Genomic DNA, 15,403 nt, shown 5'->3' on the forward strand with positions numbered 1-15,403 from the left:
ATGTAAATTTAATTTATTACATAAATAAATCATGACATTAAAAGTGTAAACTAGCAAACGCACATCGTATGATCTTGACATGTAAACTAGAAAGTTAAAATATGAACAGATCAAATATTCGAAATATCTTTGGAACGTGCCGATGGTTCTGCTTCTGATGAGAAAACAAATTTTGTTGTTAACAGCAACGGAGGAGGTTCGACTTGGCGGAACAGCACACACAAGAGGAACAACTCGGGGTATTGGGTATTGATGTCGACATGTAGCACCCGAACGAAGAGGAAGACGAGCCGTGGTGCACAAATAGCGAGTAGTTACACGAAGTGCTTTTCAAAATCCTTATAAGCGCCTTCTCCCAGTGCAAGACATCGAAGGCGAAGGATCCAGAGACTTGCTCTCCCGATCGCAGGTGCACGCTGATGGAGGGATGGAGTAGAATATGAGTGACGGTGCAGTTAGAGGAGGAAGTGAACCCTAGATTGTTTTTGCCTATGTTGCGTGGAGGTGGCGGCTCGGTTTATATGGAAATAACAAGACGCATCATCAAGATGCTTGCACGAACTCCACACCGTGTAACCGAACCGGATAATTCTCGCCTAAGCTATTCGGACTCCATGCCGCTCCACACACTGGATAACTCGGTGTGTTTCCAAAAACAAACACGGAGTTTTACAACAAAATAAAACTTCAAAAGGAAGCCGTGTCTGCGCAAGCATGAGGAGCCAATAAAAAGGGGAGGCAGCTGACTTGCCGTAGAGGAGTACAGTGATAGCATTTCACGGGGACATCTAAAAATTATAAAAACAAAACCCGACGAGACAATAAACTTTAGGAACTAGAAGGTCCAATTTTTAAATGTTCTAAGGATGTTGAATAGATTCCGTGTAGGTCGGACAAGCAAGAAAGAGGTGGCAAAGAAGTAATAAGGAGTAAGGGTAGCAACATGTGTGACTTCTAAGAACTATAAAATTAGAAACCCGGGATGATAAATTTCGATCTTCGAAAGTGCTAAGACAACAAGATGGCTATTTAATAAATGTTAAGTAATAGATAATTTTGTGGACACTAACCGCGTATTGCACAGGGCACCCAGCTAGTTATAAGAAAAAGGTTGATTGAAGAAGCCACCACTTTCACTTCGGAACATAAGTTATATTACCATGTTAATCAAGAGAAGTGACGGTCATTCGCGATCAATCATGAGGGTACAGATTAATTATAATGCTATAGATTGATGACATAGTTCTATACAAAATACATTTATTTTTGTAGAAATGGAATCAACAATATGCATCAAATACAATTCTAATATTGTATTAACTTTAACATTAGGATGACAAAGTCACGCATAAAAGTCAGTAAGTTACTCTTATGCTCTCTATTCATAGCCATTGGTTATGTAAAATGTCCACTAGTTTACCAAATCAAATCATTAATTCATATCCTAACCATAAGTATTTCATCTTCTTTATCCTTCAGATATTATTATGGAGGACGACCTTGACGTTATGGATGACTTCAAGTTTGCCTTATCTCTCCATTGGTTGCCCCAGTTCCGAACACAGGCAGGTTATCCTAGACTCATGTACAGGCTTCTTGGTTAGCTTGGCTAACAATGATCACGTGGCTCCAAAACTTAAATCAATGTTTATCAAAACTTAAATCTATGTTCATGCGTTGTCAGATCTAGGTCTGTGTCCATGTCTTTTTTGTTGGGTGAACCACTATGTGTCACATTTTCTTGACAGTGGGTCCTAATGTGTCATGGGTTTATATGGTCCCATATAATATTTGCCCTGCGACTTTCCGGATCTTCTATGCTATAAGCATTTGAGATATAAATAGCACATGATATTTTCAATTACTCCACGAGTGCATACAGCTTTATCATGGTACAAATCAATATAGCTGAAATTTTTTGACACCATATAAAGCTTGTTTTCTATTTTTTTTTCCTGGTATCTTCGCAACTATTTGGATTGTATAGAAAGAAACCAGAGAACTTCCCTCGTAGTGGTTTGATCAACACTTACTCCACGGTTCAGATATATCATCATATCAGAATTCAGGACAAACGCTAGACGCCTGGAACCCCTGGACGATGCAAAGAGATTTATTAGCAGTAAAAGTGGGCATCATGCATGCATGATCAGCCGCATCCTGGGGCCTTGATGAATTAATCGGTCGCTCGTTGCTTTGTTGGAACAGTACTCCCTGACATGTACGTTCTAGGTGCAAGTATGACTGCATCGATCTGACATATGTAGGAGCAATAATATGTTTGCCGGTTCGGTGAATTATCCTCCTCTCCGACCGGCCGGAAGCTTTAAACAAAGAAATTCAGTGTCATCAGTAGCTAGCTTCTTCTCTGGTACATATATATGTTCCCCTTTTCACTATAATTTTCAGATCAATATATATATTATCATAATGAATGCACATGCTGCACTTGGTGACACAAGCAAACTGGTGATGAAAGAAACAGGGCCATGATTATCGATCGATCGGTGCATGCTGTCAGCACATCGATCAGTAATTGGCAACCGATCGATCGATGAAAAAAGCTCAAGTTCAGAGGCGACACTGTGTGTGCCTAGTGTAGCTGCTGTTGTGTGCTGCTGCTGCTTCCCTCTCGCTGATTAATCAATTTAGCAGTGTCGACGAGATGAACAGCGTCTCGTCAGTGGGACTGATACATATGCATCCCCTCCTGTTCAAAGTAACTTTATCTTTGACCTTGTCGGTATAAAACAAGGTGAAGAAAAAAAAAATCACAATACCTCTCATTAATAAAAAAATACTCCCTCCGTTTCACAATGTACATGAGACTTTCTAGCATTGCTCATATACATATAGATGTTAATGAATCCAAACACATATATATGTCTAGATTCATTAACATCTAAATGAATATGGACAATGCTAAAAAGTCTTGTATTGTGAAATGGAGGGAGTATATTTTTTTTTTAAAAAAAGAAAAACCAACTATACAAAGATGAAGTTTGATCAGGTTCCCCAAACCTAACAAGTCTTACGCTACTCTCCGAAAGGAGGGAGCATATTGGGCAGGTAAGAAATAGATAGGGATTTTGAAGGAACAAAATTCATCGGTTTACGGAACCGACGGTAGATAAAAAGATAAAAGTAAAGGTATCTTAGATAAAAAGATGGAACTGTCTTGGGAGCAAGAGTCACATCTAAATAATAGACACACACATGGCTTTAACCGGTAACGAACAATAGGTATAGTGTGACAAAACCGTGTGGTTACCGTACGGTTATCGCGGTTATTATATGTGGTAATTTTCTTAGTTTTTAAAATCACGATATATCTCGCAGGTAACCGCCAAACTCGTGGGGTGGTAATAATCACCTAAAAACAGTTTAAGTAACCCTACTAACCATGCATGGTCAAATTGGTTATAACATGGCTGAGAGACGAGACTGTAATATGCATCTTTACATGGCAATGCGACGCATATTATCCGCGTGGCCGCGCGCACGCATTATACGTCCTTTCCAACTTATGTAGAGACACATGGCATTGGGGCCAGAAAATGATCATTAAGAAACATTATATTATTTTTTTTTGTTATAAAAAATGTATTATAGTATCCATATGTTTGGCAAACACACGTCAACAGCTTTCTGGTTAACATCCGCTAAGGATCCAATGGAATCTATAATCACAATTAATTAATATATTGTACAGGAGTAGTACTGATATATGTAACCACCATGTTGTCTGCACTGGACTCTTGTAGCGTCACCACTAATTCAACTTTCATAACAGTGAAAACTATAGGTAGATCCTCTCGGTACAGTAGCCCACATGTGTCCAGATCACTGAATTATTACGAACAGTAGTTATAGTCTTAGGCCTCTTGTTTAGTTCCTAGTTTTTTTTCCTAAAAACATCACATCAAATCTTTAGAAATATACATAGAACATTAAATATATATAAAATGAAAAACTAATTGCACAGTTTGCATAAAAATCGCGAGACGAATCTTTTGAGCCTAATTAGTGAATGATTAGGCATAAGTGCTACATTAACCTACATGTGCTAATGACGGATTAATTAGGCTTAATAAATTCGTCTCGCGGATTCCAGGCGAGTTATGAAATTATTTTTTTATTCGTGTCCAAAACATCTTCCGATATCCGGTCAAATGTCCGATGTGACACCTAAAAATTTTCTTTTCACGAATTAAACAAGGCCTTAGTCATCAAACTGTACATTGTGTTAGCTGGCCCATATCTGTACACATATTAGGGTATATTTTTTTAGATAATTCATATTAACGTGTGTGTATGCGCAAACTACGTGGGACTCCATGATGTCCAGATCTCAATATTTAAATTGAGTATGTCGCAACTCACGAGATAATAATCATGGTATAATGGTGAATTATCTTTCTAGCCTTAGTCGTCAAACAGTGCATTGTGTTACAAAGGACTATCAATATGATTGAGGGGTCACAACTTACAAACAGAATATGGCTATCTATGTTTAAATTTGCAAAAGTACTGCTCCTCCATTTTAAAATAAGTTTATTTTTCGGTTTTTGTATTCAATGTTTGACCATCCATCTTATTTAAAAAATTAATCACACATAAATTACTATTCATGTCTTATCATCTAATAACAACAAAAAAGGTTAATCATAATCATTTTCTAAAATAAGACAAAAAGTCCAACGTTGTATCCGTGGACTGAAAAACTTTTTATAGTTCCAAAAAAAACCTTTTTATTGGACAGAGATACTATTTTTTAATAAGTGGTCGCAATCAATCTTTTTTTACCTTATCTCAAGTAGGAACCAAAGAACAAACCGCAATACATTATTATATATGGGTGTAAGATATTCCCTCACTTGTAAAAATATAATATAGTACCCTAGTATTAGATTAATTAGACACAACTTATGTGTAGATCCATAGTAGTAATTTGTATCTAATCTAATACTTTTTTCGATTATAAGATGTAAATAACACATAAAACTTCTAATTATTCTACGTGTGAATATAACATTTATCAGACATACATATCAATGTTATTGGCACCATACACTACTACAAAATTAATTTTTCTGGATGAAACCCCTTTTAACTTGTAGGCGGGCCAAAACTACTCTCGCCTGCAAAAATCGTTCTCCCGAGGGTCAGTTCAAGAGCCACATGTGAAAATGCATTTTCACAAGCGGGTCTTTAAGAGGCCCCCCTACAAGTCTGACCTCCCTCTTCTATTCCCTCTCAGCACTTTAAAAGATTTTCAAGTCCCCATCCTTATCTTCTCACCTTTCTCTCTCCCCACTCATTTTTCTATCCCTTCTCTCTTCAACTTCACCCCGCATCTCTAACTTTCTACTCGGGTTGGTGGGCTCGACGGACGGCAGGAGCGGTGGTGGGCTCGGGCGACAGTAGGAGCGGCGTCGACAAGGGCTCAACCAAAGGGCTCGGGCAACGGCGGCATTGACGAGGGCTACGGCGAGATCAGGCGATGGTGGGCTTGGCCTCCGATTGCAAAGATCCCATCGCTTCTCCTCCCTCTCTCCCTCATCTTCTTCAATCCCGACGACCGGAGGACACGGGTCGGCGGATCTATCAGCCATGGGCTCGGACGACTGCGGTAGAGGTGAGCTTGGGTGGCAGCGAGCTCAGCCCCCAACCGCATGGATCCCAGTGCCTCTCCTGCCTTGGTCCCTCATGTTCTTCGATCGATCCCGATGGCCGGAGGTTGCGAGGCGGCGGCGAGCTCGGACGGCCAGTGGACGTGGGATCCACCGATGCCAGCGAAGGAGTGGGGGGCGGTGGGGATAGGATTTCGGGTTTTGACTTTTGGGTGGGTTTTATTTTTTTTTATTTTTAGGTGGACAACATAAGCAACCGCACGCGAAAAAGGGATTTCGCGTGCGGATGCACCACTGCATGGAAAAATCATTATTTTCACTGACATCTCTGGGTGAAAAATAGATTTTGACATGATAAAAAAAGTTATTTTTAAGTAGTGATAAAGTACTTTATCTTTTTTCCTGATGTTCTTTCGCCATTTAATTGGATCGTATAGAAGGAACCAGCTGAGAATTTCCCCCAGGGTGGTTGAAAATACTTGCTGGCCCATCCACTGGATTAATTGGACGCTTGCTCCTCGTTTCAGATAGCATCAATCATCTCATGGGTTCAGGACAAACGCTAGACGCCTGGATACAAGAGATTTATTTGCAGTAAAAGTGGGGAAAATCGTATCCGCGTCCTGGCCGTGATGGATTCGTTGTTTGTTGAAACTGTCCCTGATATGTACTACGCGTATTAGGCTCGGTGCACATATGAAGTGCATGCATATGACTGCATCGATCTGACATAGTATATCGGAGCAATAATAGGTTTGCAGGTTCCGTGAATCCTCTCCGGTTAACTTTCAAACAGTGAAATTCAACGTCATCGGTACAATCGACGATATATAGGTATAGACGTGTTTATTTTCAAAGTTTTTTTTTTCAAACTTCCAACTTTTCCGTCACATCAAAACTTTTCTACACACACAAACTTTCAACTTTTCTATCACATCGTTTCAATTTCAACCAAACTTCTAATTTTGGTGTGAACTAAACACAGCCCCTATATATTCCCTTGCTCTCTTTTACTACTCCCTCTGTCCCATAATATAAGGGATTTTAAGTTTTTGCTTGCAACTTTTGATCACTCGTCTTATTTAAAAAAATTTATAATTATTATTTATTTTATTTGTGATTTACTTTATTATCTACAGTATTTTAAGCACAACTATTCTTTTTTATATTTGCAAAACAAAATTAAATAAGACGAGTGGTCAAACGTTACAAATAAAAACTCAAAATCTTTTATATTATGGGACGGAGGGAGTACTAATTTACTGAACGCGAGATCGATCGATATCATAATAATGCAATGCTAGCTTGCGCATGCTGCACTCGGAGACACAAGCAGCAGAGACTGTGTGGCCTGTTGATTATCGCTTCTGTCTCAACGCGAATGCACACACACATTGATATCGATCAGCAATCCACGATCGATCGATGGGGGAAAATAGCTCAAGTTCAGAGGTGAGACTGTGCCTGCAGGGGCTAGCTGCTGTAGACTGTAGTGCTGTTGCAGTGTTGCTGATCTCATACTATAGCAGAGTGGCGAGTAAGTGCCGTCAGTCTATCAGGATGCTCAACAACAGGGATATCGTCAACTGTATCCCTATACTCCCTGCGTCACAATAACACTCAATTCTTTAATTTTCGTGTCCAAAGTTTGATCGTCTATTTTATATGATTTTTTTTATGATTAGTATTTTATTATTGTTAGAAGATAAAATATGAATAATACTTTATACATGACTTATCTTTTTAAATTTTTTTATAATTTTTTTAAATAAGACGGACGGTCAAACGTTAGATACGAAAATCCAGAAATTGAGTTTTTTTTGGACGAAGGGAGTATGTCATAACCTAGCTAGCTGGAGTATACCTAAATGATGGACGACGCACAGATATACTCTTGCATGGCTTCAATTGGCAAACGGGACAGAGGGTGTGTGCCCACTGCGACAGAAACAGTAAATTGACCATGGTCATATATATATATATATATAATTGAGATGGATAAGACAAGAGAATCTGGCTGGCGTACATGACAAATATGGCAATGTCGCGTTTTCCCCGTTGCCAGCGTCCTTTCAAACCTATCTAGAGTCGTGCGCATGCCATTACCATTATATTGGGACCAGAAAATGATCAAAAAAACATTAAAAAAATGTATACTGGCTAGGACCAATGGATTCAATAATATATACCACAATTAATTAGTATATTGCACAGGAGTGATATGCAAACCACCATGTTGTCTGGACTCTCGTAGCAACCCTGTCACCACTATAATTCTACTTTTTGCGTACAGTGAAATCTACAGGTTGATCCCCTCGGTAGAGTTAGCCGACATATGTCCAGATCATGGAATTATTACGAACAGTTCTAGTCCTAATCATCAAACACTATATTGTGTTAGCTGGCCAATCTGTACATATCATTATATATCTAAAAAGATTTGTACATATATTACCATATACATATGTCGCGAGATAATCATATGGTATGATGAATGCCTCTCCTGTCTTAGTCGTCAAACGCGGTGCATTGTGTTACAGAGGAATATCTATATGATTGATAGGTCGCAACATACAAACAGAATATGGCGCTATGTTTCAATTTGCACAGGTGTTTTTATGTTTTTCAATATAATTAGTGTGGGCCAAAAATTGTTTATAAGCCGTAACGGCTTATTAGCGATATCAGAAAATATTTTGTGTGTAAAACTTTTATATATATGTATTCTTAGTGCCTTAAAAACCAATACTGAAAAAATCTACGTTGAAAATATCTCAAAGTCAACTTTAAAATTAAGTTTTACAATTTAAAATTTGACTTTTTCTTTGATTTTTTAGGTAATAACCAATGGAGCTATAAATCACTTTTCGGTGCGTTACCCTAGGTAGGTCCCATGGAACAAACCACAGTATATTATTATACAGTGGTGTGAGTGTGTGACATATATAACCATGTGGTTAGGATTGTTGTAGTAGCCAGTACCCAATTATTTCGATTTTCTGCGTTCAGTGCAATCTACATATTGATTCTCATATATGTCAATATCATGGAATTATATATGTTGAGCAGTTTGCAGTCTTAGTCAGCAAACAGTACGTACATTGCTTTTAGCTAGCTAGCTAGCCATACATACAGTATTTACATATATAGTATATATCGTGAATAGTTCTCTAGTCTTAGTCATCAATACATACATTGTATTTTTAAATATGTGGTTGCCAATTAATAACTTTTTATCTCAGGTAGGACCCAAAGAACAAACCGCCAGCCACATGGCTAGGAACCGTATCCTCTGACATTACACACTAATGTCACGGTGTGACATTCTTGAATCCAGACCATCCAAAATAAATCAATGGCTATAGATTAATTGGCATACAAATAATCAAATTAATTAGCAGATTATGTAGTTAAACATTACCATATGTAATGAGTAGAAAATTTTGTTAGCACTAAAGTAGTCCCTTCATGTTCATTAACATGAGCCCACCAACTTGTAGATTATAAGAGAATTGTCTTTTTCTTATGGAAGATGAGGCAACACAAAGAAAATTGATGCACGAGATTCATTCCTTAACAGGTTCATATACTAATCATTGCGTCTAACAGGGAAGTTAAATCATTATCGTCATGTGCTAGTTACTTTGCCGATTCCGGCCTGTAGCATTTAGCGATATTTGCCTCCTTGATAATATATTTGATCTAAGGGAATTTTTTTAACTACATAATCTACTAATTAGTTTGATTAATTGTATGCCAAATAATCTATGACCGTTGATTTAGAATGGATGGTGTGGATCAAAGGAATGTCACACCATGACATTAGTGTGTAATGTTAGAGGATACGGTTCCACATGGCTAGCTAGCTATGTCAAAACATTACATTGTGTTCATACATACAACATATATATATGTACACTATATATGCTCGTGAAATGTTCTCGTCTTAGTCGTCAAAAAGTACAATGTTATTGTGTTTTTAAAATGTGTTCCTTCTAAGATAACGTGTGTTTTTCTTAATTCTCTGAAAGCACGATACAGCGGCGCCCGTATATATTTGGATCATCTGCTAGCTCCCCTAGCTAGCAGATTTCATCTATTCGTCGGAGGCAGCATTCAGGCATGCATATTTCTCTCTGCTCCTCCATTGAAATTTACACATCAATTCATTGCTTGCGCCAGAAAGGGAGAAAAAAATAATGGCCAGCGTTAGGACAAACACTAGGATCAGAAATGTCCAGCAAATGTACACGCATATGATTAAGAAAGAGAAACAACACACTACTAGAAAACTGAATTTTGGTGACTGCCCCACACCTCTTGTGATGGTCATGCATGAACAGTCACAAAAAAAAATCTCTCATGACAGCCGTATCACACTATCACAAATTTTAGTTGTTTGGTGACAGGATGGATTATGCAGTCACAAAAGTTTACATGAAATTTTTTCAGTTAAGTATAAAAGTATTGTTTATAATATTGGTGACTGTTATCGTTCAAAGCTGTCACCGTTGATTCCGTAATTGATTTAATTGGCATGACATGCTGAAAAAAAAAAGAGAAATAGATGATTAGTTTATTTAGAAGAGTCCAGCTCTGTTTCTCTCTCCTCCTCCTCATTCTGCTCTCCGTTCCCCTCTTCTGCTCTCTGTCCTTAGAACCCTAGAGAGGATTTGATCTCCCCTTCAGCGATGCTTGTCGCCGGTGGCGCCGCCGGTTGAACCGCTGCGTGTTCTCCTCACCTGCGCCTCCCGTGTGTTCTCTTCTCTCAGCAAGTTGCCGCACTGCTGCTCTTGTACGGTGGCGTCCCTGCCGCCGCCGTTCCTCTCCTCGCCGTGGGATCGATGCGCGTCGCTGCTGCTCACCTCTCCGGTGATTGGTGCTAGGTGTTCCCCAATCTTCTGGTACTTGTTCTTCTCTCTATTATTTCTGTACATCTTGTGGTGATTGATGTTCTTCAGGTGTTTGATGAAATGCCAATGCAGAAAGTTTTGTTGTATCAATTTGTAAGCCTTGTTTCTTGCTTTTTAAAATGATTTCCATGCGGTGTGAACTAGTAATTTGATACTATCTTTTTATTAAATGGATGCAAACATTCAGAGATCTGTGTAGTGCGTGGCTTAACTAGATAGGGTGGCTTTCTTTTATTGGAATGGGTGGATCAACTTTTGAATTGTCAATACAGAATTAGTGCAAGCTATTCAGTGTGCATGTCAAACAATGCCATTTAATTTTCATTTTATTTTCTACTATGCTTATTAGTCTTTTGTGCTTATGAAAATAGCATACTATTTTCAGATGTTAATGCATAGATGTTTAGGTTCTGAATTCTTCTCATATTATATAGTGTGTCGTTGCAATAAAACTAGATAGTTAGTTTAAACACACGAAATAACTTTTATATGATGGAACATACAGAACCACAATATGGCAAATAACCGTGAGTGGATGTATACTGGCTGGAAACGTGGTCGTGCACCAACTGATGAGTGGGTACAGCAAACTAAGGATTTTTTGGATTATGCTTTTTCCATGCCAAATGTTGTTGTTAGTGGAAAAATTAAGTGCCCATGCTACTTGTGCCGAAACTATGTTTCACACAAAAGGCAAATGGTTGAGATGCATTTGTGTCGTGAGGGTTTCAAAGAGAATTACATGAACTGGTCAGAACATGGTGAGTGTTCTATTGGTCAAGAAGATCAAGCTACAACTTCAGCAGAAAATGAGAAATTTGATGAATTGGATCGGATGGATGACATGTTGGTTGACATAGCCGGTGACTATGAGCTTTCTGAGGAAGAGCCAACAGCCTCTGCCCAAGCTTTCTACAGAATGGTTGCTAGTGCAGATGAGAAAGTACATAGTCAGACAACACACTCCTGTTTATCTACCATATCTCGTCTTCTTGCCATCAAGTCACAGTACAACATGCCAGCAGCATGCTATGATGATGTGATGCAATTGATCCATGAGCTCCTCCCTTCTGGGTCAAAATTGGATGAAAATTTCTACCATTCAAAGAAAACTCTTGCTGGCCTTGGGATGCCATATGAAAAAATTGATGTGTGCTACAACAATTGCATGCTTTACTACAAAGACAATCCTGAGAAAGTTATATGTGATTTTTGCAAAACTTCTCGATATGAGAATGAGCATAGCAAAGTTCCACGTAAGGTGCTAAGGTATCTCCCTATCACACCCAGGTTGCAAAGGCTGTATAGTAATGAGGAGATAGCAGTCCTAATGCGATGGCACAAAGAACACCCTCCACATAAGCCAAATGTGATGATGCACCCATCAGATGTTGAAGCATGGGCTCAATTTGATAGAGATTTTTCTAATTTTGCACAAGATCCTAGGAATGTTAGACTTGGTCTAGCTATAGATGGATTCACACCATTCAACATGAATGCTGCAACATATTCTTGTTGGCCTGTGTTTATCGTACCATATAATCTCCCACCAGGTATTTGCATGAAACCAGAGAACATAATGCTTGCCCTTGTTATCCCTGGTCCTCAACATCCTGGAAAGAACTTGAGTTCTTTATTGGAACCTTTGGTGGATGAGTTACTTGATATATGGGTTGGTGTGACAACATGGGATGCTTCGAAGAAGGAAAACTTCACTATGAAGGCAGCATATCTTTGGTCAGTCCATGATTTTCGTGCCTATGGTGATTTTGTGGGTTGGAGCACCAATGGTAACTTAGCATGTCCAACATGTTTGTGTGAATCAAAGGCATTCCGGCTCAATAATGGAGGGAAAAGCTGCTGGTTTGATTGCCATCGGTGTTTCCTTCCAACTGATCACGAGTTTCGAAATCAATCAAATGCATTTCGAAAGGACACAACAATACATCATGGGAGACCAAGCCAACTTTCAGGAGAGCAAGTTCAAGCTCAAATGAATGCATCCATAACAGATTCTGATAATTATGGGAAAAAGCACAATTGGAGACATATATCATGTTTTTGGAGACTTCCTTACTTCAGCAAATTGATGCTTCGCCACAATATTGATGTCATGCACAATGAGAAAAATGTTGCTAAAGCTATTTGGAATACTTGCTTTGACATCGCTGATAAGACCAAGGACAATGTGAAGGCAAGACAAGATTTACAGGAGATTTGCCATCGACCATGGCTGCATCTGGAACTAAAAGCTAATGGCAAGTGGCATAAGCCAAAGGCATCTTATTGTATTGATAAGAATGATAAGGTCACCATTCTCAAGTGGTTTAAAGAATTGAAATTCCCTGATGGATATGCAGCCAATATTAGCCGTGGGGTGAATTTGGCACAAAAAAAGATTTTTGGCATGAAAAGCCATGATTATCACATATTTATGGAGCGTTTGCTACCTGCAGCATTCCGTGGCTTCCTTCCTGAGAGTATATGGGTGACTTTGGCGGAGTTAAGCTTCTTTTATAGACAATTATGTGCCAGAGAGCTTAATAAGGAAAATGTATATAGGATGGAACAGAACATACCTATTCTGATCTGCAAATTGGAGAAGATATTTCCTCCTGGTTTTTTTAACTCCATGCAACATTTGATGATGCATCTACCTTATGAGGCTCTACTTGGTGGTCCTGTGCAATTCCGTTGGATGTTTCCACATGAAAGGTAAGGAGCTACAAACAATCAATTATTGTCATACCATTCAGTTCTAGACTAGTTTAGTCTTGATTCATTTATTATGATTGTCTAATTTGCTAGGTTTATTCAAAAAATCAAAAAGAAGGTTGGAAACAAGTCACGTGTTGAGGGTTCGATAGTGGAAGCCTATTTAGTTGAGGAGACCACAAATTTTCTATCACTCTATTTTAAGTCAACTGCAAGATCAAGTCGAAATCACAACCCTCGATATGATGATGGTACTGCAACCTTTGAAAGCTTGTGTGATTTGAGCATTTTTAAATATCCTGGACGACCTTTTTGTCCCCAAGGGCCTCGTGACCTAACTGATAAAGAATACAAAGCAGCCTATTTGTACATCATGACAAACATGCACGAAATGGATGATATATTTAAGTAAGTATATTTAGTCCAGCTAGTTGAATCATTGGAGTGTACTTTGCTAGTTGCTTGGTTTCATATATTAATGCTGCAATTACAATGTAGGAATTTTGAACAACAAGAGTGGAAAGGCCGAGGGAGACCTACTCAGAAGCAAATTGATGATTTGAGACTAAATGGTTGGAAAGGAGTGCGTGGCTCCAATGAAGGGCCTAATTTTTTTGACTGGTTCAAAAATCTAGTAATTTTCTTCAAATTCTTATACTTTAGAGTGATAACTAAATCTAGTAATCTAGATTTGTTTAGTTTAAAAACACATTAGACTGATAACAAAAATCCCTTATTGCAGTGCATGGGACCAAGTAATGTTGATTTTGCATTGTGCCAAATGTCCTATGGATTTCGTAGGAGGGTTACTTCTTATGGATGCTATGATATCAATGGCTATAGATTCAAATCAGAAAAGTATGAGGGAAAAAGAGCAGCACTGACCACTATCAATACTGGTGTTTGTGTGAGTAGTGTAGATGAGAATAATAATACTTTAGAGTATTATGGTGTCATTGAGGATATTATAAAAGTGTCTTGGGAAGGTAGTTTGCAGCTTGAGCTAGTGTTGTTTGATTGTCGCTGGTTTGACCCAACACCGTCTGGTGTGAGGCACAGTGAACATACTGGTTTGGTGGAGGTGAAGCAAACCTCAAGACTGTCAAATTTTGACCCCTTTGTGATGGCAAATCAAGTCAAGCAAGTTTATTACGTTCCATATGCATGCTCATCAAGAACAGATCTGCATGACTGGTGCATTGTTTATCATGTTACTCCTCGGGATAGATTGCCTGCTCTTGAAGTGATTCCTGATTCCAATGATCAAGATGGGACAACAAATGAGATGCCATTCTTTCAAGAGAGTGTTCTGGACAGTGAATTTATAGTTGATCTTGGAGCTGACCTAGAAGCTAGCACTGCAGTTGTTGACTGTTCAGATGAAATCACTGACCCTAAAGAGCTTGAACTACTAAGGAAGCAACAAAAAAGGGCAACAACAGCACCACATCATCAATCTCAAAATATAGAAGAGGACAACAGCGAGGAGGAAAATGAAAATGATGATCAGACAAATCATGAGATTTATGATCCGAATGAATTTTGACATGCCACTGTTTTGGTTGTTCTTATTTTACTTTCTATATCATGATGAAAAAAATCATTCTCAGCATGTTTACTTTCTGTATGAAAAGAATTGTTTCAGTCCTAGAAAATGAACTTTCATATTATTGTTCTTTTTACTTCATGTATTCATAATCAGTAAGAATAAATTATGTGATTAATGTTATTTATAAAATGATTGCAGAGATGAGTCGTATTATGCATCCACGCGGGGAACCATCATCTTCGAGGGATGTTAGTGGGTCTACCATTTCTACCGCTGCTAGAGGTGGAACTTATCAGGAGGAAAGGAATACAAGAGGGACAACACAACTTACAAGACCTAGGAATTATAAGAGGATTGAGATATCTCCCAGGGGAGATGCGTATGTAGCTCCTTACATCCCTTTATTTATCTGTTATGTATAAAATTTGTATTGCACTATATATACTAATGTGATGTCTTGTATATAGGGGTTTCGCTTACACACATTTCAAGCCAAAGATGGAACGACAAACAGGTTCTGTGCTTGGTACATCTTTAAGACGAGAGTATCCTGGGTTGGTTAAAGAATATGCAGGTCCTGGACAACGTAAAAG

The 15,403-nt window shown here is 38.5% G+C and overlaps 1 protein-coding gene across 1 annotated transcript; it reads left to right on the top strand.

Moving 5' to 3' along the window:
• The first annotated feature begins 11,060 nt into the window (after window positions 1-11,060).
• On the top strand, window positions 11,061-14,807 carry LOC127783783 (uncharacterized). Its single transcript, XM_052310948.1, has 3 exons — window positions 11,061-13,261; window positions 13,760-13,844; window positions 14,004-14,807. Exons 1-3 carry the CDS (start codon window positions 11,061-11,063, stop codon window positions 14,805-14,807), a joined length of 3,090 nt encoding a protein of 1,029 aa, XP_052166908.1.
• Window positions 14,808-15,403: the final 596 nt, after the last annotated feature.

This window comes from Oryza glaberrima, chromosome 9 (genome assembly GCF_000147395.1).
Source record: "Oryza glaberrima chromosome 9, OglaRS2, whole genome shotgun sequence".
Lineage (NCBI taxonomy): Eukaryota > Viridiplantae > Streptophyta > Magnoliopsida > Poales > Poaceae > Oryza > Oryza glaberrima.

Excerpts from the sequence above, each read along its gene's own strand:
- LOC127783783 (XM_052310948.1), top strand. The coding sequence starts at position 11,061 with ATGGCAAATAACCGTGAGTGGATGTATACTGGCTGGAAACGTGGTCGT. Across the intron at positions 13,262-13,759 it reads TGGATGTTTCCACATGAAAG|GAATTTTGAACAACAAGAGT; the intron begins GTAAGGAGCTAC and ends ATTACAATGTAG. Across the intron at positions 13,845-14,003 it reads GACTAAATGGTTGGAAAGGA|TGCATGGGACCAAGTAATGT; the intron begins GTGCGTGGCTCC and ends CCCTTATTGCAG.